General features: G+C 49.1%; 12 protein-coding genes across 12 annotated transcripts; 6 read left to right on the top strand and 6 right to left on the bottom strand.

The window, feature by feature from the left end:
• Window positions 1–870: 870 nt before the first annotated feature.
• J7337_006787 (uncharacterized protein) lies at window positions 871–1,383 on the bottom strand (the record flags this gene model as incomplete). Its single annotated transcript, XM_044824446.1, has 1 exon — window positions 871–1,383. The coding sequence occupies one exon, from the start codon at window positions 1,381–1,383 to the stop codon at window positions 871–873; it is 513 nt and encodes a 170-aa protein (XP_044680103.1).
• Window positions 1,384–1,796: 413 nt separating this feature from the next.
• J7337_006786 (uncharacterized protein) lies at window positions 1,797–4,006 on the bottom strand (the record flags this gene model as incomplete). The annotated part of the gene is made up of 5 exons (XM_044824445.1): window positions 1,797–2,004; window positions 2,056–2,957; window positions 3,007–3,045; window positions 3,092–3,251; window positions 3,303–4,006. 5 exons carry the CDS (start codon window positions 4,004–4,006, stop codon window positions 1,797–1,799), a joined length of 2,013 nt encoding a protein of 670 aa, XP_044680102.1.
• Window positions 4,007–4,676: 670 nt separating this feature from the next.
• PRP45 (mRNA splicing protein) lies at window positions 4,677–6,492 on the bottom strand (the record flags this gene model as incomplete). Its single annotated transcript, XM_044824444.1, has 2 exons — window positions 4,677–4,850; window positions 4,909–6,492. 2 exons carry the CDS (start codon window positions 6,490–6,492, stop codon window positions 4,677–4,679), a joined length of 1,758 nt encoding a protein of 585 aa, XP_044680101.1.
• A 1,190-nt stretch (window positions 6,493–7,682) lies between these two features.
• J7337_006784 (uncharacterized protein) lies at window positions 7,683–8,429 on the bottom strand (the record flags this gene model as incomplete). The annotated part of the gene is made up of 3 exons (XM_044824443.1): window positions 7,683–7,706; window positions 7,764–8,219; window positions 8,277–8,429. The coding sequence occupies 3 exons, from the start codon at window positions 8,427–8,429 to the stop codon at window positions 7,683–7,685; spliced, it is 633 nt and encodes a 210-aa protein (XP_044680100.1).
• A 450-nt stretch (window positions 8,430–8,879) lies between these two features.
• Window positions 8,880–10,370, bottom strand: LEU1 (3-isopropylmalate dehydratase; the record flags this gene model as incomplete). The annotated part of the gene is made up of 6 exons (XM_044824442.1): window positions 8,880–9,080; window positions 9,151–9,185; window positions 9,246–9,368; window positions 9,422–10,016; window positions 10,102–10,173; window positions 10,320–10,370. 6 exons carry the CDS (start codon window positions 10,368–10,370, stop codon window positions 8,880–8,882), a joined length of 1,077 nt encoding a protein of 358 aa, XP_044680099.1.
• Window positions 10,371–10,979: 609 nt separating this feature from the next.
• J7337_006782 (uncharacterized protein) lies at window positions 10,980–13,022 on the top strand (the record flags this gene model as incomplete). Its single annotated transcript, XM_044824441.1, has 3 exons — window positions 10,980–11,054; window positions 11,171–12,768; window positions 12,818–13,022. The coding sequence occupies 3 exons, from the start codon at window positions 10,980–10,982 to the stop codon at window positions 13,020–13,022; spliced, it is 1,878 nt and encodes a 625-aa protein (XP_044680098.1).
• A 351-nt stretch (window positions 13,023–13,373) lies between these two features.
• Window positions 13,374–14,276, top strand: J7337_006781 (uncharacterized protein; the record flags this gene model as incomplete). The annotated part of the gene is made up of 1 exon (XM_044824440.1): window positions 13,374–14,276. The coding sequence occupies one exon, from the start codon at window positions 13,374–13,376 to the stop codon at window positions 14,274–14,276; it is 903 nt and encodes a 300-aa protein (XP_044680097.1).
• A 217-nt stretch (window positions 14,277–14,493) lies between these two features.
• YAH1 (mitochondrial matrix iron-sulfur protein) lies at window positions 14,494–15,115 on the bottom strand (the record flags this gene model as incomplete). The annotated part of the gene is made up of 2 exons (XM_044824439.1): window positions 14,494–14,836; window positions 14,889–15,115. 2 exons carry the CDS (start codon window positions 15,113–15,115, stop codon window positions 14,494–14,496), a joined length of 570 nt encoding a protein of 189 aa, XP_044680096.1.
• Window positions 15,116–15,559: 444 nt separating this feature from the next.
• Window positions 15,560–17,131, top strand: J7337_006779 (uncharacterized protein; the record flags this gene model as incomplete). The annotated part of the gene is made up of 3 exons (XM_044824438.1): window positions 15,560–15,976; window positions 16,030–16,481; window positions 16,531–17,131. 3 exons carry the CDS (start codon window positions 15,560–15,562, stop codon window positions 17,129–17,131), a joined length of 1,470 nt encoding a protein of 489 aa, XP_044680095.1.
• A 1,054-nt stretch (window positions 17,132–18,185) lies between these two features.
• J7337_006778 (uncharacterized protein) lies at window positions 18,186–19,016 on the top strand (the record flags this gene model as incomplete). The annotated part of the gene is made up of 1 exon (XM_044824437.1): window positions 18,186–19,016. One exon carries the CDS (start codon window positions 18,186–18,188, stop codon window positions 19,014–19,016), a length of 831 nt encoding a protein of 276 aa, XP_044680094.1.
• Window positions 19,017–20,726: 1,710 nt separating this feature from the next.
• On the top strand, window positions 20,727–21,434 carry J7337_006777 (uncharacterized protein; the record flags this gene model as incomplete). Its single annotated transcript, XM_044824436.1, has 1 exon — window positions 20,727–21,434. One exon carries the CDS (start codon window positions 20,727–20,729, stop codon window positions 21,432–21,434), a length of 708 nt encoding a protein of 235 aa, XP_044680093.1.
• Window positions 21,435–22,219: 785 nt separating this feature from the next.
• J7337_006776 (uncharacterized protein) lies at window positions 22,220–24,343 on the top strand (the record flags this gene model as incomplete). Its single annotated transcript, XM_044824435.1, has 1 exon — window positions 22,220–24,343. The coding sequence occupies one exon, from the start codon at window positions 22,220–22,222 to the stop codon at window positions 24,341–24,343; it is 2,124 nt and encodes a 707-aa protein (XP_044680092.1).
• Window positions 24,344–26,308: the final 1,965 nt, after the last annotated feature.

Genomic DNA, 26,308 nt, shown 5'->3' with positions numbered 1-26,308 from the left:
GCCGCCCATGGGGCATCCTCCACATGCCGTCTTTCCGATCTGCCTACTCCCTAGCGCGTGCATCCTTTTGGTGTGGGCTGAAGTTGGATGGCTGACGATGATATCCGCGTAGCCGTGCAGCCGTGTTAGCCACGAGAAATGGGGAGGGTTCAGGGGTAAACACGAGAGACCGCAAACAAAAAACCACTGATAAGTCAGAGTCTCAGCGCCGTTTCCGAAATCACTACAAAAATAGTTCGTGTTGATTGCATTATCTACCTGTCTCAAGGGATAGCTTAAACTCGGAGAATGGCTCCTAGGAGATAGTGAGACGCGTAATCTGCAGACCAATAACTGACAGAAGCGTGTAAACTCAACACTATCATGAATCGACGACCGGAAATACGGCCTGGCAACGCGTCATTTTACTGATCTCTTTATTTATAATCTCCACTGAAAAGAACGAGCTCGAATTATTTGAGTTCGAGAGCCCAGTGGACATTGTCTTATTTTGGTGCCGACGCTAACAGAAATTGAGGATAACTTACACAGGCATGAGGCGTACGAGACATGCCGTGAAGCCGAGAGCCGCTTACAACCTGTCTGAGGCCTGAGGGGATACAAGATGATGCTGTCGCGTGCAAGGGACTCGGCTACTATTGTAACATAACTAACTACCTAACTACTTACAGATAGCTCCTCTAGCTCCTATAAGAAGTATCAAGGGAGCGTTTGAAATGCTACCAAGTATCACGCCTCACTCACTTATCGTCGATGTAATGTAACATGTGAAGATCTCTGATTCCAAATCCCACTCCGCCAGCAGATCCTCGACTCTAATGACGATAAATTTCGTACAAAAGACATCCAATGCCTTCCAGCATCCATGGCTTAGACAGTCAATGTCTTTGAGATAGCCACAACAGCACAAAGCCATGCCCCAACATCAGTTGTCAACATCCTCAAATTATTAACAGCCAACCACCTTTCCAGCATCCCAACATTGTCCGTCCCCTCAGCGGCGCAATTATCCTCCCACAGCGCCCTTAGCTTCCATGCTACAGCAGGCACATATGCAAGATGTCCCAGCGCCAGTGCTGCAGACCAGCCGTACCAGAATAGTGAGCCGCGAGACCGGAGCAAAGCGCGGTCAGACCAGATATTGACGATCGAAGTGCTGAATGTTAGGCCAATAAAAGTGAGGACCGCCCACGGGCCTGAACCGTAGAAATTCTTGATGTAGCCTGGAAGGATCTCATTGGCTTTCTTGCGCTCAATGGGAGACTTGGTAAAGAGGGTGAGGAAGAAACTTTGGTCACGGGCGAACCAGAGTGTGATGCTTGATGAGACGAGGGGAGCTGTTAAGAGGAGGACTCTGGGGTTGAAAAATGCTCCAGAGGCCATTTTGATGCAAGTGAATTGATTAAAAGGTACAAGACTGAGATAAACTGAGCTGTGAGCCTTGATACTCCACGAGAGGGGTTTCCCCAACTTCAAGGTCGGTTTTATATAAATTAGTCTTGAGAGTAAAAGCCTCCGAAAAACATTGACTTTATGCGACCCTGGGATGCTACTGTTGCTTCTCTGATCATGGCGATCCTTCAAACCCTCCTCAGGCACTAACTTAGCTATTACAACCACAAACCCTCCGACTCTGCAGAAAATGATAACCGAATAATTTCGAAAGATCAGCCTTGTCATACGATGTCGGAAAATTCTGGATTCACGTTTCCTGATTATTTTCTTGGGCCAAGGAATCATAAATTTCATCATTCTTTGGTAATCGCTGCTGATAAGGTATAGTCTACCGCCTTAATCTACTCGACTTCCAACCTCAGTGCATCATACTGAACATACACCGATGTTGGCAGCACAGCGGACTCGTAGTTGGTAGCATTATAAGGCAAGCTCAGGATGATCTCATTGTCACCCTTCTTCAACAGCTTGGCATCGAACTCAAATTTATGAGCGATGTTGTAGCAGCTCACTGAGGAGCGAACAGCACAGGAGCTGCTGTGGTCGTAACTTAAAAAGGGTCAGTATAGCTCGTCTTGGAGAGATCCGGGTTCGACTTACGGAATAACCCAAGGCTCAAGATCTTTGCCGTTGATATTCACGGTATACTTCAGATTCGAGTGAGGCTCAGAAGCATTGTAGATATCTGTGTTTCCAGCAGCAGTCTTGGCACCCGCAAGTTGAACGGTAAAAGTTGCACGCTTCTTGTGCTTGACCTGCGACTCCTTCAGATCGAAGGCAATCGTCCAGTTGTTGACATTGCCGTCGCCAACGTACTGCTCTGGACGTACGGAGTTGCCTTTTCCTCCAAAAACACTCCAGTGGACGTAGTTGAGATCCTTGCCGACATCGCTCTCACCAACCTTGAAGTTGACACCCTCAGGGAAGTCCTTGACAAAGTCCCAGTTGGCCCAGTAGATACGGTACTGTTCTGGCTGTAGAGGCTTGGATGTATCGGGCTCGAAACCATGGCGGTATTCACCAGAGGTCTTGTCAGGAGTACCAATTCGCCAGAGTTCCTTGCCTGCGGACTCTTCCCTCCAGCGGACATTCTTCTTCTCGGCCTTGCCAGCCTTGATCTTGACCTTATCCTGAGTGTATTGCCCAAAGATGTTGTCGGCATAGACGGTCAGACGATATGTTCCAGACTTGACTCGAGGAATAGTAGCACGACCGCTCTCATCAAGATTAGCCCAGTATTGGTAAGCCTTTGTGTCGAAGACATTGTCTTGGAAGTCCACGCCGCTCTGTGCGAGAACAGCAATGGCATTCTTAGCCCCCTTGGGAAGATCGACCTTGACCTCGAAGGACCCTCGTGATTTCGTTGGTACATAGTTAGGAACGTGCTTTGCAATTGAATCGTAGAAATCGGCATTCCACTCAGGGTCGGCGTATTGAGCTGCATCGGCCTGAGCTTTCAAGATGTCGGTCTCTCCAGGGAAGCGGTTGAAGTGGAAGTATTGCTACGGGAAGTTAGAGAATTAATATGCTAACTGCTTCAGATAGACTTACAGGTCCAAATGTCCGGTCAAATCCGTTCGTAATATTGGGCTGAACAGGTTAGTTCTAGTCTTGCTAGAGGAGCAAGTGGACTGACCGTTTGATCTCCATGATGATTAGAGCTAATATAGTTGTAAAGAATACCATCAACAACCAAATCTGAATGTAGAGGGCCACCAAAGTAAGTGTCTTTGGTGTTCATGACAAGCCAAGCACCGTACGCATCTCCGTCTTCGGTCTTGGAACCATCAGCGAACCTTTTATCTGTCAGTTAAATATACCACAATACCGAGACGCATAAGACTCACAATCCATAAGCATCAATATCACGCCAGCTGTCTTGGAACGTATACTTGGTAAAGTAGTCCGCTTCCTGCTTGACATAGGGATCATTAGGTGTGTTTCCTAGATACCATGTGGCATCTTGCACCACAACCTGCTTCTCCTTTGCTTCCTTGCCTGGGAGAGGCGCATATTGCTTCGTGTTGGTCAAGAGATGAGTCCACATGTCGTTGTTCGGTCGGAAGAGGGTTCGAAGCTCCTGAAGGTTGCGAAGGAAGGGCTGCTCCTCGTTGTGATAGGCGACTCGGCTGAAGGTATGGAGGCCAGTTTCTCCATCTCTCAAGAACCAGTATTGCTCCAGAACCTGACCTGTCTCGGTGTACGTGTCGGACATGACGATACCGCCATAGTCCTTGCCCTTGCCATCTTTACCCTTAAAGAGTTTGTACTTGGGGGCCACAGAACCTGGCGTCCAGAATCCTTTAGGCGTGCAGTAACAATCAAGGTAAGGCCCAATGCCTGTAGAGCCAGATGGGCTACCGAGAAGGTTCGTTCCGTCAAGAGTGAGCTTTACAATGGCGCCGCCCTTTTTCTGAACTGCCGCATATAGTCGGTCGTTTGAAATCACCAACTGTGTATCGGTCTCGGTCGCATTGAGAGCCGCGGCTACCAATTGAGGTGCCTGGAGCAGCGAAACGAGAAAAGCTGCCGAAAGCTTGCGGAACTTCATAGTCAAGGCTGCAATGGGCGTAAGTGGCAGAAGCTATCGACCAACAACTGCAGGGCGATCAATGCGACCTCAGCTCTCTTTATAACTACAGAAATCACCCTTGACCCACAAACAACCCCCAACAACCTTGTGGGGGATGAAGCTTTCATGAGAAGGTGAAGGGTAGCTTGGCCATGTATTTCCCCATGGGGATGTTGTCGATCACATCTTTTCAGGCTAAGACCGAGCTTTAGCAAATTGTTCGGGAGAAATAAAAGCCCCTTGCTCTCGGGTTTCGGGTCAACGATCAGCGAATATCAGGGGAATGCTAACTTGACGCAGACAAATGACCTTGTAAACCTGGTCAACACCATGGCGATTCTCCAAAGGTTGACAGTTCCTGACGTTTACCCCGCAAATCAGCCCGAATTGGTCACATTTCCGAGATGCGGAGGGAGATGAGATCCCAGTGATTCCACGTATTGGAGCTGGGGCCTCCCCCAACGATGGTCTTAGCACTGGACGGTTGGTATCATGAGGCAGTTGAATAAGATTAATTCGCCAAGCACTGAGGGCTGTGCTCTGGTAGTGTCTTGGTATTGTAAATATGCCTCTTGTAATCCAAAAAACTGCTCATTGACGGCTCACTGAGTCTAACTGTATAACCACTAACTCTGCACAATTTTGCTGTTTAATCCTCGTCGTCGTCAGGGTCGACTCGCGGTCGTTTGGATTGTCTGTTGTCTTCATCCTGCAAGCCATAACCTCGCTTAGATGATGAATTCTGGTCCACCTCAGATAGAAACTTGTCAACGTTGAAAGGATCTCCAGCATCCTTCTCGAACTGAACTGGTCCTTCTCGTGCCTGTGTTAAGCTTGTTAGCAAAGTTTTAGATAGCGTTATGTAAAAAATGGAAACTGACCTCGGCGTCTGCGGCACCTTTGAAAGTTCCCTTGCCAAGGGCTTCACCAAAACGACTGCTCTTCTGGATCTTGGCCATTTCCCGGTCACCAGCCTCGCCATCGTCGTCGTCATCCACATTCGCTCGTGGCCGGTAAATACTGTTGATGGCGTCCTGGGCAGCGAAGAGAGGCTTGTCGTAAGGGTTATCCTCGTTAATACCGCTATCGAATCCGCTTGTTTGGTTGAAAAGTCTCGAGTCATACATCGTCTCCTTTGATTGTGTAGGTTTGGCCAGGCCTAGAGCAATCTTCTCAGATATATCTCTGCCTTGTTCACGGGCCATAACTTGAGCTCGGCGTTCAGCACCCATGCGGTTTTGTCGTAGCTTTCGCTCTTCTTCCCTCTGTTTCTCTTGTCGCGCTTTAACACGCTCTCTGACTTCTTCATCCTCACTATCAGAGCGATCTGACTCGGAGTAACTGTAGCTTCGCGATCGTGACCTCGAGTCCCTCGAGTTCCCAGAGTCACGAGAATCTCGACGCCCACGACCAGCAGCAGCCCGGTCTGCTCGAGCCTTTTGGGCTAATTCTCGAAGGGTATCCTCTTTTTGTAACTTTTCCTTCTCCGCCAGGCGCTGTTGCATCATGGCACGTTTCTGAACCTCATCACGAGCATGACGCTCGGCCATCTTTAAACCTTCGGCAAATCGAGCATGCCCGTCGCTAATGGCTATATCCTGTAAACCTCGTCCATCAGCAGCCAGGCGCTTATCCAATGGTACCGTGAATCCCTTGGGGTTCTTCCAGTTTGAAATTGGGGGAGGAATCCTCCACATTTCTTGGTCTTCAGCGGTGAGCTTTCGTGGTGGTGAGTGCATGACTGGTGGTGGCGGCGAAGGTGGTCCTCGAGGGATCTTCTTATGCTTGAACTTGGGTGGTTCCATGGGGTCTCTTTGGCGCTCGACAATTTTCATGATGCGGTCCTGCTTCTTGGAGTTGTCGCCCATCTGGTTTGCCGGTGTATATCGAACAAATGTAGCGTCTTTTCGTTGCCCAATATTAACATTTTTCGGTTTCTGAGCTGCGACCGCTCCCGAGACCAATGCAGCTAATGCGTTCTTCGTCCTCTCTGTTGTTGCCTCCACAGACTCCTTATCGGGTCGCGAAAGATCGATCTCGCCCGCGTCGGCGCGTTGTCGAAGAGGGATCAACTCCTTGAACGAAGTGTGAACGATACGGTTTTCGCTGTGTCCTTGTCGCGCGATGGCGTCGTATTTGACCTTGCCTTCGGAATCAACCTGGATTGCCAACGCGTTGCTAGAATTTCCTCCTTTCTTTCCCATCTCTAACGGATACTGAGCGATCGGAATTTCGGGGAAAGCACCTCCATCGCCAAAGTCTTCCTGCGATCGAGGGCGCCATCCTGAGCGCTGGCCGTATGCTGGAGGACCAGATCGCTTGAGGACCAGCTGGGTTTCGTCAAGTTGTCCTGGACCAACAATCCGCACACCGCGTTGCTGCGCTCGTACCGGAAGTTCTTCATCTTCGCCTGTGTATTTTGGCTTGGGCAGCGCAGCCTGAAGCGACCCGGCGATTGATGCCATTTTGTGTTTGTGAGAATGAAGTTGTTTAGATCATTCATCAGTCGCGAGGCTCCAAGGTTTAGAATTTCAAGAGGCGACGGCTCTTAAAAAGGTTTAGCGCATAGAGAAGCTTAGTGCCACGCCAAGTTTGGCTGGTGCATCAATCAACCTTGAAAAGCAATGTTTAAATTCGATAGACGCTTGACAATAGGAAAAATTACTTAACTTGTAGAGATTACGAAGCGTGTAACTCATACTCCAGCTGCCGAGGGGTAATGCACCAGCAGTCGGTGTTTATACTGCTTGGTCAAGGCACCTTTGCTGATGTTGACTTTTGGGATGTTAGCCTGTTCAAGCCTTTGTTTGGAAGTAAAGAGCTTGACGGCCTAGTACAAGACTGACAGCAAGGGGGAATTGTATTTATTTATGATTTATTATCATTAATTTTTTTTTCTTTTTAAATATATATATATATATATAACTCGCACTCGAAGACTGAATTTCGTCTCTTCGACTGAAGTTGGAGGCAGCTCACAGTAGAGCAACGTACTTGGCCGTTGAAGCTTTGCAATCAGGCAGCTCCTGGAACCACGTGAAAGACCTCATCAGCCTGTACAGTTCAAGCCTTCAGGTACCTGAAGGATCTGAACTGTGATTAACATATACATCGATAACTTGGCCATTCTATGTTTAATCACATATTTCTTAATCTTTACTATGCAAGTCTAAGAATATAGATATCTCTTTGCTATTTATGGTAGGATTGTCTGAGGCCACCGAAAATTCAGGGGGTCCCTACTGTACTGAAAAGCATGGAGCTATTGGAGCCACCCCAGAAACGTCATAGCTCATTGGTTGGGCAACTACTGGCTAGGTTACTTCAAGTGCATGAAGCTGATCAGGAGATTTGGATGTTGACAGTAGAAGCCAGAAGGGAACTCCAATTTACATGAAGGACATCGGATATTCATAAATGCAAAGTGCGACAGCTTCATGCCGTTTCATTAACTGCCAGGCCAATCAAAAGCGTATCATGACAACCATCATATCAGTATCGCAAATCTGTAAAGTCAACCCAAATACCAGACTCTTAAGGCAGTTCAAGCGCTCTGCTTCCGCTGATTGTACGTAACACTTCCGATATCCATCTCCTTTTGATTTCGCGCCTCATAACACCCTGTTCCGTCGTAGTATATGATACAGCGATTTCCTTATACGTAGCCCTTGCGCGCACCCTTATCATGTAGTTAGCCAGTATTCCGCCAACATTCATACACACAAGGAGGGCTTACCTGGAAAAAGAATCGAACAACAAACACCTGTAGGGCACCCATGCAGATAATCAGACCGATCTGGATCATGCTGAAGTTGATGATTCGGCCCTCAGTGCTGTTGACGGTGGCAAAGTTACGATTTTCACGAGTTCGGAAGTACTTCTGGTTTCGGGAAATGGTCGAAAGCTGGCCAGACACCTTGAAGATGGAGTCCTCAAGGATCGAAGTCTGTTCGGGGGTAGTGCCCTGCTTGGAAGGCAATTGGGCGCGGGACTCGTTCTCGACGGCAATCTCGAAATCGACGAACTTCTCGGCGAATGTACTCATCTCATTATCGAAGCAGAAAGAGTAGTCGCCGACAACATTGGCGGAGAAGACAAAGTCGCCTTGTCGCTCCTTTTGACCATCCATGATGATCTTGCCATTGGGACCCTCGACGACGTAGTCGACATCAAAAGAACCACCGGATTGGACCTGTAGTTCATGTTAAACTCCATGTTGGGCGGGTGACTTGCATTGGAGGAGGCTCACAGCAAAGTAGAATGCGATCTTCTCTCCCTGCTTTTTCGTGGTGGCATGGAAACAGGCCTTCTCGTTGGCATCGAGCTTGTATGTCAAAGCAGTAGCAGCGACATTGGTTACCAGGCCGGCGAAAAGCCCAGCGACAAGCGTTGATAGTCTCATTTTTGCGGCTTTGTATGGGATGTTGTCGCGTGCTGTTCAGGACAAGCTGTCGCTAAAGTGGACATGTGTCGGGCCAACGACCCCTGTTCCTGATTGAACAGCTAACATCACGTGATTGAACTATGTCTCGTGTCCGGGCGCTACCTAGGGAGGCATTTATATCAGATTATTGGTAGCGAACCGCTCATTGGATGTCGGTATGTTGTATATCTCTCTTTTGTAATGATATAGCTAAGTACCTATCTCTAGTGACGGTTATTACTTCGTAGGTAACTGCTGTATTTATTCCTTCGCCAGGTATCTGAAGCTTTTTCTGCCACCACTATTTTCCCCCAGCGCTTTTGTTCTCAACTCATGCTTCCATAGCTACTTTCTTTATATCTTCCGCCCCTCCACCTCTGTTGTCCCCTTGTAACCTCTTGGCCTATGCTCTTCCAGACGTGAGATGTCTCATGCCTTGAGAATCTTGACTACCTCGGCAACGATGGCATCTCCTGCTTCAGCGGTGCCTGTGCTGCCGCCCATATCCTTGGTTCTAAGCCCGGCGTCGATGGCAGCGCTTACCGCATCCTCAACGACTTTGGCCTCGTGGGGAAGATTCAGCGAGTACCGTAACATCATAGCCACGGAAAGGATTGTGCCAATGGGATTCTAGATATAATGTCAGCTCTGTCCTTGCAGCAGATGAATAGGAACCGTTCGGAACAGGGTTTTAACGTACGACAATCCCCTTTCCTGAAATGTCCGGCGCGCTACCTATTATCTGAGTTAGCCACTGATGTCTCGAAGGGCTCGAGTGGAGGCTGGGAGTCTTACCATGAATAGGCTCATAGATAGAAAGCACTTTGGAGCCCACTTCCGGAACTCCGCAGAGACTCGCGCTTGGGAGGAGCCCAATGCTGCCGGTTATAGCGCTCGCCTCGTCGCTCAGAATATCTCCTAAAAGCTCATCAGCCAAACCGACTATGAGGAGGTCGAAGGGCCTTGCTTACCTGCCAAGTTTGGCGCTATCATAACGCCATTGAGCTGCTTCGGGTTCTTGACCATGATCATGGCCGCGCTGTCAATGAGCTGATGCTCAACCTTCAGATCAGGGAACTCGTTTTTGTAAACCTCGTCAACCACAGAACGCCAGAGTCTGCTCGTCGCCAACACATTTGCCTTATCTAGCGAGATGACCCGCGAGTCTCCCCTAGTCTTGGCTAGGTAGCCGCCCAGCCGTGCGATACGCTCGATTTCTGGCTTCGTATAAACAGTAGTGTCGAACGCGTTGACTCCATCGTACTCTTTTCGCTCTCCGAAATACAGGCCCGAGGTTAACTCTCGGACAAGCATCATGTCGACGCCACGGCAAACTTCCGCCTTTAGGGGGGAGGTCTCAACAAGGGCATCGGACGCGAAGAAGCAGGGACGGAGGTTTCCATAGGCGCACATCTCACTGCGTAGCTTGAGGAGGCCCTGCTCCGGGCGAACGGTGCCAGTGCCCCATTCAGGGCCGCCAATGGCACCGAGGAGCACAGCGTCGGAGGCTTTAGCGGCGGCGAGGGCCTCGTCTGTAAGAGGGGAGCCGGTCTTGTCGATAGAACACTGGAGAGCAAAGCAGATGTCAGCGAAAGACTTCTCTCATGTGTGTCTTGGGATCCGAGTGAACCGCCATCCGGGTACGACTTACTCCTCCGAGCAGCAGGTGATTTAAGTTGAATTTGCCAGCAGTCGGGCTGTTGTCCTCAACCGCCTTGATGACCTAAATTCTGCGTTAGACGTGCCCAACGCCAGGTCGAAAAAATATTAGACTCATACTTTAATTGCTTCGGCAATAACCTGCGAAATAACCAAAGTCAGCCTCTCTCCGTCTAGAGTCAACGGTGGGAAAGCTCGCGGGTAGCTTACCTCTGGGCCACAGTGGTCGCCCGCAAAGACAACAATGTTGTGTTCCGTCATGGTTGCAATACTTATCTTGGAGAAGAATCCGTTTTATGTGACGCAGTAGGAGAGTAATTTGTTGGAAAAGGAAGTGTAGGAAATTGAAGAATAAATTCGACGAGATATATCGCTGAGCTTCCCTTACCCTTAGCCCCGCTACACAACTGCCGAGATCGGAGAGCCCGGAGGGGCATTGAAAGCGTGGCTTAGCTGTGAAGCACAAGCTGCAGTAAAGGCGGCGGGGTGGATTCCTGAAAGACCCCTCCAGCTGGTCCAGGTAGGAGAGCTGTTTAGCCACAGTCAAGCCACATACGAACTTATGAGCCAATACGAGCCAAGGCAATGTTACAGGACAAGGTCATCTAAGACCATGACCTCACCCCCTTGTAAGGTAGTCCTTCATAAACAAAGCTTCAGGTAAAACGGGGCTGTTTTCTTGCTAAATAACTTGCTCCTCATGACGCGTTGAGTTGCTGATATACAAACTTCCATCTTTCGTTCTTCTTGACTCTCCTTAATTCCACCGCAAATTTTAGAGCTGTCTTGTCTTACACGCCCCGTCTCATCCCAGCTTTCGCGAACTCCCCCTTACTGTTTTGGTGTCTCCTTTTAGAGGGAGTCGTCGTCATGGCTATTCAAACGAAGGCCGCAAAGCTGTCCTCAGTCGCTCTGAGGATAAGCGCTCTCATATTCTTTAGACTTGTAAGTGGCTCAAACTTGCTACTTGCTAACTAGAGAAAGTGCTGACCATAGACTATAGTTCCCAGTAAGCCGAAGCTCAAGAGGCTTTAATCTCACCAATTAACCGAATCCTCCAGGCACATTTCCCTACCATCGCGTTTGCGCTTTTCGCAATCTATGTTCCTTCTTATATTTCGAGTTACTTCGCTCAGCCAAAAATTGGAGTTCTCGAGGATGAAGTCGACGTCACTGTGAAAGAGTCTACAGTCACCTCTGAAACTCCCTTATTAACAGAGGATGGTGTCGCAGTCGCACCTGAGGCTGAGGTTGTCGCCGAGGTTGTTGACATTGAGGAGAAGCTTACTGTTGGAGAGAAGGTTCCCAGCATCGCAAACATCCTCTTGTCCGGAGCTCCCAGTGCCAGGCGCCCAATTGCGTCGTTCTTGACCTTCCTCATCAATGTCATTCTTATCGGCTTGACGGCTGATGCCTTGTTTCGTGCAAGGTGGTATTATCCTTCTGATGATCTTTCATTCGTCAGACTTGGATATGTGTCGCCATCAGAGGCGAGGTTCGTCATTCGCGAACCCGATCAGTTGCAAATGCCCATCACATTCGAATATCACATCAAGGATGATGAGCCGACCTATGACACCAAGATGTGGCTCACTGCAGGCTACGTCACCTCGACTGATAACATCACCGATTTTACTACAACTCTTACAGTGCCTCTTGACTCCGCGAAGCAGAACATCTACGAGTGGAGGACTTCCAACAACCACACGGGCGAGTTCCGCTCTGCTCCCAAGGTTGGAGAGATGCCAAACACCAAGGACGGCCTTTTTACCTTCCTGTCCACGTCTTGCATTCTTCCCCGATTTCCCTACAACCCTATGGAGCATGCTTTGGCTATCCCCGGCCTGAGGAATCTTGCAGGTCTGCTTCCTAAGCTGGACCCTCAGTTCATGCTCTTCCTTGGCGACTTCATCTATGTTGACGTCCCTGAACGTTTTGGGAAAACGATTGACGAGTATCGCATGCAATACCGCCAAATCTATGCTTCACCTGACTGGGCCCCTGTTGCACAGAATCTGAGCTGGATTCACGTACTCGATGACCATGAGATCTCCAACGATTGGTCTTCCAACACAACTGGCATCTACAGCGCGGCTGTTGACCCTTGGCACATCTATCAAGCCAATGTCAACCCACCGATTTCCGAAGCCGCAGGTCCTCTCAACCTGAGACGCAATGCCACATGGTACGAGTTCACCCAAGGACCAGCCAGCTTTTTTATGATGGACACTCGCAGCTATCGTTCCAGCAACAATGCCCCTTTCAATGCCACGGACAAGACCATGCTAGGAAAGGAGCAATTGGCTGACCTTCTGGCATGGTTGGAGCGTCCTGTTCCTCAAGGAGTTCGATGGAAGTTCATTGCTTCTTCTGTTCCTTTCACTAAGAACTGGCCTATCAATGTGAAGGATACCTGGGGTGGTTTCCTTGCCGAGAGAAAGCAAGTCCTAGAAGCTATGTGGGATTCTGGTGCTCAAGGCGCCAGTGTCGTTATTCTCTCTGGAGATCGTCATGAATTTGCCGCAACCAGATTTCCACCCCCCACTGACTCGCGATGGCCACAGTCCGCTGCTGCTCACGAGTTTTCGACAAGTCCCTTGAACCAATTCGCTTCTCCATTCCCAACGTACAAGCAGACAGATGATGATATTATGATGAAGTAAGTTTGTGCTCCATTGATTAAGGCACAGCCACTAACAAATACCAAGGTATATCCCTGGAGGCAAGTCGAAGTTCGGATCCTTTTCTATTGAGAAACTTGAGACCGGAGGGAGCTCACTGCACTACACCCTTTACATCGACGGAAAGGAAACCTGGAAGACAACGGTGGAGGCTCCGGATGCGCCTGAAGCAGTTCCTGTAGAGGCGGTCGTACCCCCATCACTGTGGGACAGACTCAGCAAGTTCTTTTAGATGCTAGATCTTTACACAAGAGGCGGGACCAGTATTCAGTTTTGGAAAACTATAGCACTATTTAATGGCACTCTTTTCACCTTGGAATCTCTTCCTTGACCCTAAACCAGGACATAAACAATTCCATAGAGTAATACCTGCTCCTCTCTTAAAACACGGCCCCACTAACTTAGCATCAGCCCCACTGTCCATCCACAGAGCTTAGCTCACCGCCCAGGCCCACCCCTCCACTGGCCAGAAAATTTCCCTGGCAAAATTCTCAAAAGTTTGACGTCCAATTCAGATCCGCGACGATTTGCTCTGGAGGCATTGAATATCTCAGCTTCATCAACTCACCACAAACATTTCGCAATGGCCGGACCTGGAAACAAAAAGAAGAGACAACACGATGGTCGTCTACAAAGGCCCACAAAGAAGCAAAAGAGAAAACAACTCCGAGATTACAACAGTGACTCTGAATCCGAGGAAGCGCAAGAGTTTGACGCTGTAAATCTGCTTGATTCCGACGACGATATTCACAATGCCAAGGTGGACGATGTTGGCGACTCCGAAAATGAAGTTTCAAGCTCAGAAGACGAGGGCGCGGTGCCAAATAAACCCCTGAAGAAGACAACAACAAACGCCAAGAATGCCAGAGACAGCAATCCAGAAGCCGAATCTGACGAAGAGGAAGAGGATGATGACGACGAAGGCTCAGATGATGACGATGAGGATGGCGCTTCCACAAACAAACGCAAAAAGTCGAAGCGAAACGACCCCAGTGCCTTCGCAACATCGCTCTCCAAGATTCTCTCTACCAAACTATCATCGTCCAAGCGATCAGATCCTGTCCTCGCCCGAAGTGCCGCAGCCCACGAAGCCTCCAAGGCCGCTGTCGACAGCGCCTTAGAATCCAAGGCGAAAAAGCAGATGCGCGAGCAGAAGAAGCGAGCTTTCGAGAAGGGCCGTGTGAAGGATGTTCTTATCGCAACCACAAACGACACCACTGGAGAGCTCGAGACATCGACATCGGAAATTATGGTGACAGAGAGGAGGCTACGAAAGGTTGCGCAGCGTGGTGTTGTCAAGCTGTTCAACGCCGTTCGTGCCGCACAAGTCAAGGCTATTGAAGCTGAGAAGGGTGTGAAAAAGGAGGGTGTTATCGGTATGAAGAAGCGAGAGGAAAAGGTAAATGAGATGAGTAAGAAGGGATTCTTGGAATTGATCGCCTCAGGAGGCGGTGGGTTGAAAAAGGGAGCGCTGGAAGAGGCGTAATATCATTTCAGTGTGTTCATTACTTTCTTTCGTTTAAGAGGAGTAGTGGAATCATCATGCCATGCTCTTCCGGCCTTACAACTAAATGTCACAACAAAGATACCCCGTATGATGCACCTGAGTCCCCCGCCATCGCCTGGTCTTTTCCAAATACAGTAGTTTTACAAGTACAGAGCTTTCCTCATCTCATATCAAAACATGTGCTTCATTAAGCTTCTTAACTGAAGTCGCTCGCTTGCAGGTTCCTCGTCATGGATGGCAGCTTCACCACTAGGCCGTCTAGCTCCTTGGTCATCTTAACTTGGCAGCCCAATCGACTCGTCTCGGTGAGTCCAAAGGCCAGGTCCAGCATGTCGTTCTCGTCATCCTCGGGTTCGGGCATCTTGTCGAAATATGCGTCGTCGGCAACGATAACATGGCATGTCGAGCAGGCGCAAGATCCTCCGCATGCGCCCTCCATCTCTAGATCGTTTGCTTGGGCGATATCGAGAAGGTTGTCCCCTTCCGAAACAGCAAACTTGTTCTCTGTGCCGTCCTTCTCGATGAATGTGACATAAAGTCTAAGTAATGTCAGTCAAATGCTTTCCAGTTGGGATCTTAAATTCAACATACTCCTCACCGGGCTTCGGGGGGTCAATATGTCCATGGCGCCGTTGCGTCGTGGTAGTAAATGCTCTATGGGAAACAGGCGAGAAGCGAGTAAATCGAGAGATTGTAGAAGATCGACCCTTGGCTTTCTGAGACAGTACATTCTGACCAAGTCGCATCAACTGTATTGTTCGAGGTGCCGTAGCCGAGAGCTTGGCCAAGCAAGTCGCAAAGGATCGTGACGCAGACATAGTTTCGGCGAATTCGGGGATATTGGCGGGGTTCTCGTGGAATATTAATGGAGGAATTGAGGGGCTCGAAAGTTATATATTCAATGACAAGCTGGACAGTCCTTAAGTTGAAGAGGGAAAGTGTTGGGAGGCTCTAGATGCGCCAATTTCAGTCAATGGACGCTTATGCCCCCGTCTCGTCCTCTCACGTCCAAGATGATATTAAGCAAGCCCGAAAAAAAGTGAGTAGCTTCGGATAGCGGATCAGCAAAACAGCGCTTTCGGCCGGGAAATTCATTGGCCGGAGTCCGACGTCTAACTCCGGGTGGCCGGGGTGGGGCCATGGGCAGGCATGATTTCATTTTCTCTGGTGAGAATCGGGTAACGTTGGAGCTCTCAACTATCGCATTTTCTCTATAATTATTTCTTATAGAGGTTTATGTCGTCGTGTTGTCTGGGCCAGCCATGTCGACTCACAGAGAAGGCGTCAATCCCTTGAGGCCGTACTATATCCCTCCCACAATTGGAGAAGCCGCCGAGACAGTCAATAAGTCGACCCCCAGCCCAAACCCATTCCCCGATGGACGACATGTGACTGCAGCTGGTGAAAGGTATGCCTCCAAAGCACGCGATATACTATCCGACCTCGAATACAATGATTACTTGGGCGATACCTCCCCGTCTATGGTCCAGAATGTCAAGGACCTTATCGACGAGCTGCTATGGAAGTACACCTCGGTGCTCATGGCCCAACCTTTCGAGGTAGCAAAGACATTGCTTCAGGTCCGGAACCAGGATGAAAATGCTGCATACGAAACCCCCGTTGAGCCGGAGACGCCTAAGAGGCAGCCCTCTTTCCACGGAAGCTCTATGTATGGTGGTGTAAGTGAATTTCGAGCTTGGTGGGAGGTACACCGCTAAATCATGACGCATAGTTTGGAGACTCAGACTCTGAAGGCGAGGAACCTGCCTATTTCACATCCCACGTACCATCGACTCCCAGTCCTTCGACTCCCAGAGGCTCACACGGTCGACGAGCTCCCTCTCCTGCGAAGAAACCGAATCTTCCGGAACATTACCTCACACTTCGCCGACCAGACTCGATTCTTGAAGTGATCGGGCAGCTATGGGGAAAAGAAGGTGCTTGGGGTGTATGGAAGGGATCAAATGCGACATTTCTCTATACAGTATTGCAGTCGCTGCTGGAAAACTGGGGTAGAAGTTTTCTCAGTGCGATCTTCAATGTCCCGGACATGGGCGTTAGAGAGGACATCGACCGCATGATCGATATCGCCTCGCCTTATCCTTGGGCGTCGCTCTTTGTTGCCGCTGCAGCTGCCGTGGCTACAGGCCTCGCCCTCTCGCCATTAGACTTGGTGCGAACTAGGTATGATCTATCGCATCTTGGTTGCAAAGGCAAAGCTAACTTTGGTCAGACTTATCGTTACTCCGAGCTCCAACGGCCAGCGCAGGACGCTAGCCACCCTCAGAAACCTCCCCTCATACCTGTGCTCGTCGATGCTAGTACTGCCAACCGTCCTTAACTCCCTGATCCACCCTCTTATCACTCTCTCAACACCCCTGGTTCTCCGAACTCAGTTTATGATCGACAGCCATGTCTCGCCAATGACCTTCTCTATCGCCAAATTTGTCGCCTCATCATCTGCAATCCTGCTCAAGCTTCCCATTGAGACTGTCCTTCGACGTGGTCAGGTCTCGGTTCTGTCAAGCCACGAATATGTGCAAGCACTTAGCGGTCCTGACCAACAATTTACAACTATTGTCCCCCCAGGACGTTATGAAGGCACTTTTGGCACCATGTTCCATATCGTGAATGAAGAGGGAACTCACGAGGTCACCAGCACGAAACCGGCCGCAGCAAAGAAAGGCAAGGCTAAGACTAAGGGCGTTGCCGCCACAGTCTACAAGGGCCAGGGTCGCGAGGGGCTCTGGAGAGGCTGGAAGGTTAACTGGTGGGGACTGGTTGGTCTCTGGACTGCCAGTGTGGTTGGCCATGGTGGAGAAGGCGAGTTCTAAGACGGCACAATGATGAATGTTTGTGGTGTATGCACTGAAGTGCATTTTCCTGGCATGGCGTTGCGGTTGGGATGTATCTCTCCCCTACGAGCTTGACGAAGAGACGGCATGATATCCACCTCCATCTTTCTAAAAAATGGTGTAAAATGACAAAAGAGGTTGTTTTCTAGTAGTCCACACATATTTATATCCAAACGACAGATCACAACTCTTGAATATCTTACGAATTCCTGTTCACTTGACAATTAAGTGAGATTTCGGCTTGAGAGATCTCTTTTGCTTAGCAAGCTAAGTACTGGGCCTGCCCTAAATTTCAGTTTTTCTCGACTGGCCGATCCGATGCACTCATACTTGTCATCCAGCCTTCGGCATCCCGGGACTCTTATTCAGCCGTACCAACTTGAAGTGGCGTACGGGTTGCTGCAGGCCATTGACCAACGCTTCTCCAATGAGTACACACAGTCGGAATACCCCATGTTGAAACAACGGCTGCAAGCCTCCGTCACGTTTTGTTCCGTCTGCATGCAGATAGAAACAGTACCCTATTCGTCTAGAGTCCAAGTTCACGCTTTGGTTCAGCCTCTCCCCCCCCCTGATTCAAGCAGTCATTAACGGAATTACCATCCGACTCTGGTTTTTCGTCTGATGCATCTCCTACTGTGGCTGTTTCTTGGCCCTGCGGAACTCTTGTATGGGAATGTTGTACAGATCAGGGGATAAAGGTTGACAGCCGAAGGGGAGACCAATCATGATACAGCCGATACATCCTTCGGGTGTTGATTCGCCAAGAAACAGGATAACTACATCGGAGGAAAAAGTCCTATGTGCCTTTAATCAAGGTAAGGTTATCGTTGGTGTGGAGGAGATGCAGGAGAGTTTCAAATGCAGATATTCAAACGAAATTTGGTAGTTCTAGCTTCAGGTATAAAATCTGAGTGATCTCCCCAAGTTAGAAGAAATGAAAACCGCAGAGCATTTTCTTCATCCAGTTCCAACACTCCTTCTTTGACTACACACTCATTGATCTTTCTCGGCCTCTGTCTTAATCTTCACCATGAGCTTCCCCTTCAAGATGACTCGTTTCAAGGCCGCTTGCTGGCTTGTCCTTCTTCTTCCTGTAGTCATCGTTTCTGCCCATGGTCATGTTGATGAGATCATTATCAACGGTGTGTCTTATCAAGGCTATGGCAGCACGGACTTCCCCTACATGGAGAACCCTCCTGTCGTTGCTGGCTGGACCATCTCGCAGCGAGACAACGGTTTCGTTTCCCCTGAAGCCTATGGCGATCCTGATATCATCTGCCACCGTGATGCCACTCCAGCCGAGGGTCATATCGAAGTCACGGCAGGCGATGTCATCACCCTCCGATGGTCAGGCTGGCCTGAGAACCACATCGGCCCCGTCTTGAACTACCTGGCCAACTGTAAGGGCCCCTGCGAGCGAGTTGACAAGACTGAGCTTGAGTTCTTCAAGATTGATGGTCTGGGTCAACTCGAACAGGGCACTCCTGGCAGGTATGCAGACAGTGTTCTCCAAGAGAATGGAGACAGGTGGAACGTCCGAATTCCAGAGAACATTGCGCCTGGGAACTACGTTCTTCGACACGAAATCATTGCTCTGCACAGTGCTCTTGAGCGAGGCGGTGCCCAAAACTATCCACAATGCTTCAACCTCAGAATCACAGGTGATGGTTCCGACTCTCCCTCCGGGTATCTTGGTACCGAGCTTTACGACATCGAAGATCCGGGGATTTTTGTCAATGTCTACTCCAGCTCTGTTGACTATGAAGTTCCCGGCCCAACCATCGTCGAAGGAGGGGTATCATCTGTTGAGCAGAGCCCCTCCAGAGCTACAACGACTGCAAAGTGTACCACTCGGTACTAGACAGATAGATTATGGCAGGGTTGGTTTCCGATGTCTTGGGGCGGATGTCGTTTTTGGTGCTTTCTGTTTCTTTGGACTGAGGTTGTCTCTTGGGCTCAAGGTGATGAGACACATTTTGCTCTCGCCGCATAGCCCATCATCGCACGAGCTGCCAGGGGTGGCTAAAAGTCAGCACCAGAAAATGGCTTAAATCCAACGTGTACTATCTGATGAGAGAAGTCAAAATTAAGCTTTATTTATACATCAATTAAAGTGTTACCTAAGGTACTGTACCAATCAGAGGCCATCGTCATTGGTCATCACTGGTGGCTGGAACACCAAGCTTGCCGTTAGGTAGAGATCCTTGCGATCTGTATTGTCTGTTACTGCAATCTTTTACCATTGAACCATACTTTCTTTCTTTAAGCCACCCATGTCTAGTACAATGCATCCGATCGATAATTCTCAATTGAAAACAGGAACTGAGGTCATGATTAGGCCCAAATGTCAGTCTGATGGTTGCGATACCGAAGCTGCTATTTCGAGGTTCACTCCTCTCAAAAAGCTATTTGATTCAAGTAAGCTACAGCACAAGCCCATTATCAGAACCCGGGTCAGTACCCCCGGGGACACACACTTACAGGAACAATGATTAACTCAATTGTTTTGCTTCGTTTCGTTTTGGCCGGCTGAGCGTCTACCATCCGCGGCCAAGTGGTTGTCTCAACTCCCAATAGCGCGTCCCCCCAGGATCCTCCCCACTTGTATAAGCGCCAGACCTTGAACCTGCATCGCTTCAATCCCTGAGGCTTCGACACCACCGTCCTATAGAAGAGAGTCGTTTCTGGCCTCGCTTCCGAGCGTTTGGGTTGTGTCAGGGGAGAATAACTTAGAGGGGCACATCGACCACTTCTTGGGGCCTAGTCCACGCTATTTGTCGCGCCCGCGGTTAGGATGCCTTCGTGATTGGCATCTCCAGGCGATCCGCGACCCATGCTCTCAAGGCTGACTTGGTTGTTTCTTAGAACAGAACCAACAGCTCGAAAAATAGAGATGATTCTGGTCTGTGATTCATGTAGGGAAGAGCTAACAATGGGACTGGGCTGCCGGAACAGCTTGGTATGCGTCTTTCAGTTGCGTCTCTCGCTTCTTTATCATCAAGAACTGCTGCACGGCGTCTGCACATGAGGCGCTTTGCTCCCATTACTAGCAACTCTCTTTCTTTCTGGCATATCTCACCTCCAGCCTGTCGGTGATATCGCCCATCTTCCATGTAGATGTGCCATGGCTTTCACTCTCCAGCCTCACGAGGGACATCTCCTCAGGATCTTCCTTGTGCTGGTTTCCTTTCTGCTGGCTCCAGCAAGTCCAGCCGCCGTTGAACCACATGTCAGAGTCTTTGCCAACGAAGAACCTGAAAGCCCTCGAAAGGCTCCTCCATCCTTCTTGGACTTCCCGTCACAACACCAAAGGCGAGATGGGTCGTGTCCGATATCTGGAGACCATTGGTGTGGCAAGGACCTTCCCGGGGATTTCTGTTGCTCCTCGCAGGCTGATTGCAAGGTCCTTGCGGCAAACACAACTGCTTTGTGCTGCCCAAAGAACTCGAAAGGAGAGTGCGAGATCATTTTGCCCATAACCTGCAACATCGAGAGACAGAACCCATCAACGAACCCAGAAGCTGAGGTCAAAACACTTGCACTAGATCGGAAACTAAAGCGCTGCGGCGCCATGAATGGGGCCAAGAGATGCTGTCCTTTTGGATATAGTTGCAAAGACGATAAGGAATGCGTACTCGACAAAGACCAGGACGAAAGCTATGCCTTCTTGCTCCCGGTTCCTGAATATACATCAGCCATAACTTCTGCTCCAACATCCACAGCTACATCCTCGTCAACTTCTGATATCCTATCAGTCGAAACATCAGAAGTGCCTGACAGGGTTTCCCAGCCGCCTTTTGCCTCAACTGATCCTACGACTTCGACTACAGAATCAGCCGCCCCAGGTGATAAGGAAGAGGGGAAGAAGGGCAGCGGTATAAGCCCAACAGGAGCGGTGACTGCAGGCACTGTTGCTGGCGTCTGCTGTCTGGTTGGAGTAGGCATATTTGTATGGATGAAATGGTTCAGAAAGAAGAGAGATCAAGAAACTCCTGAAATGTCGTTGGCCCGAGAATCATGGGGATACTTCTCTACAAGAAGTGCGCCATCAACATTGCACCTGCACCTGGCTCGTGGCCCTGATGACAAGTTCATTGTTACACCAACCACGGCTGGGTTCACACCCTCCTACCCACCGCTGGCCCCAATTGTAGAGGAGAACCAAAGCCCCGTTGAGCTGCCCGCAACACCCGTGTCGCTCTGTATGTGGTCGAACTTCGAAAATGCTGCCGTTGAGGAGCCCAAGTTGGCTTATGTCGTTCCAGCGAAACGGCAATGACAAGTTTGAACAGGGAAACAAAAAAAAGAAAGAAAGAAAGAAAAAACAGACTTTATGATGAACATGATATGCAAAACGATGAACGGTTTACTTTTCTTGTACATAGATTACTATTGTTTTCTTTTCAGTTCCTATCTATCTAGCCTACTTGATTTGCGATTTTGGCAGTGAAAGATGTGTCATCGTGGGATTGTCAGGTTTCTTAAGTGTCTGGAATTTTCATTTACAAGATTACAAACATCATACGGATGACTCTGTGGTGCATCTTGTGATTGCTAGTCTTCTATATATAGTAAATTACTTTGTATTGTCTACACTGTAATATAGAAAGCCACGGCAACCTAAGGCAAGGTAAGACTAAAGATGCAGGAACAATGTACAGTGTAAAGTATGAGACAGCACTGTCTTATTGTTTTAGAACCCACTAACGCAAAGATGCAATGTAGTATTATCAATTTCAGCAAAAGCTGTTCCAACACGACCACATCTCATTGTCGCAATTGCCTCTTCTTCCCCTGCCGATTTTCTCGCCTCATCAAGTGGCGGTTCCAAATTACATATTTCTGCCAACTGCGTTATTTCAACCACCGTCCAAATCCGCTTATCGCATCAATTTTCTCTGTCGCATCTTCACGCCCATAGAACTAGGAGGCCATGGCTTACCTTTCGATCGGCACCAATATTCTACCACTACTTTACTGATCACGGGTCCGAGGCTAAAACACTCCGAGCTGCGCTGCAACTTCGAATTTCTAGGCGGAGGTTAATCCGGCCTCCAATACAGCATGACGTCTCAACATCCTGACTTCGACGAGTTCTACGACGATCAAGTGACAGCTCATCGACAGCTCTTTCCACAGCAGAATCCTTGGGATCGCATCACCCAACCGAGTGTCCTAATCTCTTGTCTCATCGTTGTCATCACTATTACATACAACTTATATGCTTCAACAACCACCTTGCAAGAATCAATACGCCTTTTAGGAACCACGCTCTGGGACGGCCTTGTATTCATTGTCCCTGAGAGCCTCCTGAATGCCTTGGATACGCCCGATAATTCTACTGCAACCGCAACCTCCGAGCCGATGTGTCTCGTCGAACGAAGCCACCATGCCGTCAAAAGCGACAAGATGCGGAGGGTTTTGGGGTTGACTCACCCCGGCGGCGTCATGTCCTCAGTCTTTGAAGTTAGGAAACGCGCCCTCTCCATGACCGGCAGCGTTCTAGGCTTGAAGACCGAATCCGATCGTCCACCAGGTCTTGGCAATATGGACAACTCATGCTACCAGAATAGCATACTCCAAGGACTTTCATCACTCAAACCTCTACCTGAATACCTCTCCACCTATCTTGAAGCATCGAATAAAAGTGGCGATCAAGACGTTGCGCAAACACTACGGACTCTTATCGCCGACCTGAACGACGTTTCGAATTATGGGCGCACGTTATGGACTCCAAGTCTGCTCAAGTCTATGAGCACATGGACCCAACAGGATGCTCAGGAATACTACTCCAAATTATTAGATGATATCGATAAGAGTGTCGCAAAAGCTATCAAGAATGCACAACCTCAACATCCCGGTCTGGCCGTTAAGATTGACAAAGACGACGCTGCTGTAAGTGAGTATAGCGACGACAGTGGTTATCAAAGCATAATATCTTCACCCGAGATCAAGTCGAGCCACAATCCGTTGGAGGGTATGCTCGCACAAAGAGTGGCCTGTGTTCGGTGTGGATATTCCGAGGGGCTATCCATGATACCCTTCACATGCTTGACACTGAGTCTTGGTTTGAACAAGCATCAGCATGACCTGTATGAAAGGCTGGATGCTTACAGCAAAGTGGAAGCGATCGAGAACGTCGAGTGTGCCAAGTGTACCCTTCTGAAGCATGAGGACCTTTTGTCTAAGTTGGTAGACAGGATGCGACACAACGAGACGCCAGACGAGCACCTCCAAAAGGCTCTGCGCCGACTTGAGGCAGTGAAGCTAGCTTTGGAGGAAGACGATTTTGAGGAAAAGACTCTGACGGAAAAGTGCAGCATTCCGGCCAATAACAAAGTCAGCTCTACAAAGACCAAGCAGATTGTTATTTCTCGTGCGCCAAAAAGCCTGGCTGTCCACATGCAACGTTCGGTGTTTGATCCTTCTACTTTCAACATGATGAAGAATTCAGCTCCAGTCAACTTTCCCATGACATTGGATCTTGGCCCGTGGTGCTTGGGTAGTGCCTCCAATTCTTCGACTCAAGCATCGAGTGCAGAGGAGAAATGGGATGGGGACCCTCGAGAATCAATGATAGCTGGTGACCAAGGCTCATCCAAAATTACGGGGCCTATCTATGAGCTTCGAGCAGTGGTGACACACTATGGTCGGCACGAGAACGGGCACTACATATGTTATCGCAAATATCCACGACATAGCCCGCCTGTCAAAGCAGCTGACGATGAGGAACCTGATAGCAAGGTGGATATTCAACCTGAGCTCGAACGACAGAATCAAGAGAACGACAACGACGAACCTGGGATGGACTGGTGGAGACTGAGCGATCACAACGTCTCAAAGGTTAGCGAGGATGTAGTGCTAACCCTCTCTCCTGGCGTCTTTATGCTCTTTTACGACTGTGTGGACTCTACGATGGCTATGAACGATCAAGACGAAAGTATGCAAGATGCCAATGAGGTTGCAGATCTGGGTGCCGCGACCGGGCTGGCCAGTGCAACGGACAAAACGGCTCAAATAGCTCAGGGGCACGAAATTCAAAAGTCCAATAGCAAGCCAAAGGAGGGATCGAATTTGGGAGAAGACGCCACGTCATGCATCGCAAATGATCAGGTTGCCATTGAAGCGACAACGCGCGGCTCTAATTTGATCGCCAATACAGCTTCATTGGTTCATGTTACGCCATAATGCATTGCAAAGCTGAAGGATGGAATTTGGAAAGGAAGAGGCGGTGCATCAGTAGCCAGGGCTTCAAGTCTCGGTGCGCAACAGGCGAAGAGCAGGCACGCGTGGTGTCATTTATGGGTTTTATTCAAAAGCATAGCGATGGCGTTAAAGAACCAGTTTACAATGGTTGGCATACCTGTTTATTGTAAGAAGGGTCTGGGATAAAGAGATCAAGCGGTTCAAAGTGCATGTATTGCAGCTAGTTAGGTTATTATAAGGGTTGGTACCAATGGTGCTACTGTGCACGGCACTATAATGCATAGACGGGTTTCTCGGCTCAGCAAACCGATCGTTATCACAAGCCAGCCAGAATGGAATTGTGAACCGAAATTGTTGTTCTCGCTTCGGTGAATGGGTTAGTATGACTATCTTTCAGTGAGGGAAAGGCCAAAAAAAAAAAAAAAAGTTATAAATATGGTGCCGGCACTGAAGGGCCGAGAATAGAGAGTCGAGAAGCGGTTTGGCCCACTCCAGTAGGAACGGACCCGACGGAGTGCCGAAACAATAACGGCAGAACGCCGACGGCAGAATGCGTAGTGGTATTTTGTAGTGTCAGTTGGTTGATCAACCTCCTGAAGAAGCGGGATAAACTTCAGTCCGCGGTTAAATCGGCAACTAGTAAGGAGAGCATAGGCGTCTAAGTTGATGATGAGTTTCTGAATATCTGCTAAATGTGTCATGTTGAGGAAAATACTAGTCAGAGATAAGATGAGATGCCATCGATATGCAAGTCCTTTGGCACAATTCCTCCTATGCAATGAACATCGCAATTCTGGAGGAATTCAAGAGCTCGTATGATTGTTAGTGGCCCCATCAGATTAGAGCCAGTTCAACTTTCGAGGACCTGGTCTGTGTCTCTGTGAGGTGCTATGTACTCGGCCAAGACCGATCAAAGGGAGAATTGACAGCTGCCATGGGCTTTCTGTTCATCCTGCTCTCACTGTCTCACAGTCCCACAGTCCAGAGGACCAAACAAGTTAGGTGGTTACAGATGAAATCTAGACCAAGGAGGGTCTCCTCGTATAAACAGCTCGCAATTATGCCAAGCTTCTTGTACCAACCAGGGGACGACGCTTAGCTGTGTCAATGCATCAGCCTGATTGGTCAATCCGTAAACAGAAACCCCCGGGGCAGGGTCTCTGGCATCCATGCCCCCAGGTGCTGATCAGCATGGATGGGCATGCCTTGCCGTCTAGCCAGCTGCTTTTGCCTTGTGGGACGATTTGCCCTGCGCCCCTTTGCACTGGAAAAGCTTCGCCCGTGATGATAGGTTTGAGCGTAACTTGCTTGGCAGGTACGAGGAGTAAGACGAGCGACGGGGAGTTCTTTCATGAGGGTCTGTTGACGTATTAGTTCCGCTCTTTGACCCAGTTGTTGGTTGGAACTCGGCGTCTTTGTCTGAAGAGCAGGGCGTGTACTCTGTAGAGTCGTAGGATTTGTTCGTTTGGGAGCCGATGTTGGGTTGTCTATGTCAGAGATCGGCAACATTGAGCCGATGTCTGGCTAGGGACAGGCCTATTTCGAGGCTGAGCGCGATGAGAAAACGTATATCCTTGACTGTGATTGTATCCGTATCGTGTTTTGGTATTTTACTAATTAATAAGTACGATGAACCCACGTGTGTGGTGCCTGGTCGAAATTTGAAGCGCTATCTCCTACTTTTTGTCTCTGCTTCCGTTTCTTTTGATTGTTTCTGCAATAAATCTGAAAAGCAAATAATTCTGACAACAAAGAGCGACGTATATGAAGCTTCCTGCTCTCATACACAGATCGATCACAATCACTACCTAATAAGTGAAGGCAGTCGCAACTAACAAGCTCGAATCAGATCAGCTTTCGCTTGCACCAACAGGAAGGAAGTTGTTCGACCAGCCACTTGCCCAAAACGTGCTATTCGACTTGTCTTGTGAGACCTCCTCATCATCG

The sequence above is a fragment of the Fusarium musae genome, chromosome 5, assembly GCF_019915245.1.
Source record: "Fusarium musae strain F31 chromosome 5, whole genome shotgun sequence".
Lineage (NCBI taxonomy): Eukaryota > Fungi > Ascomycota > Sordariomycetes > Hypocreales > Nectriaceae > Fusarium > Fusarium musae.
Note: the sequence above shows the minus strand (reverse complement) of the source record. Positions and strands in the feature narration are given on the sequence as shown.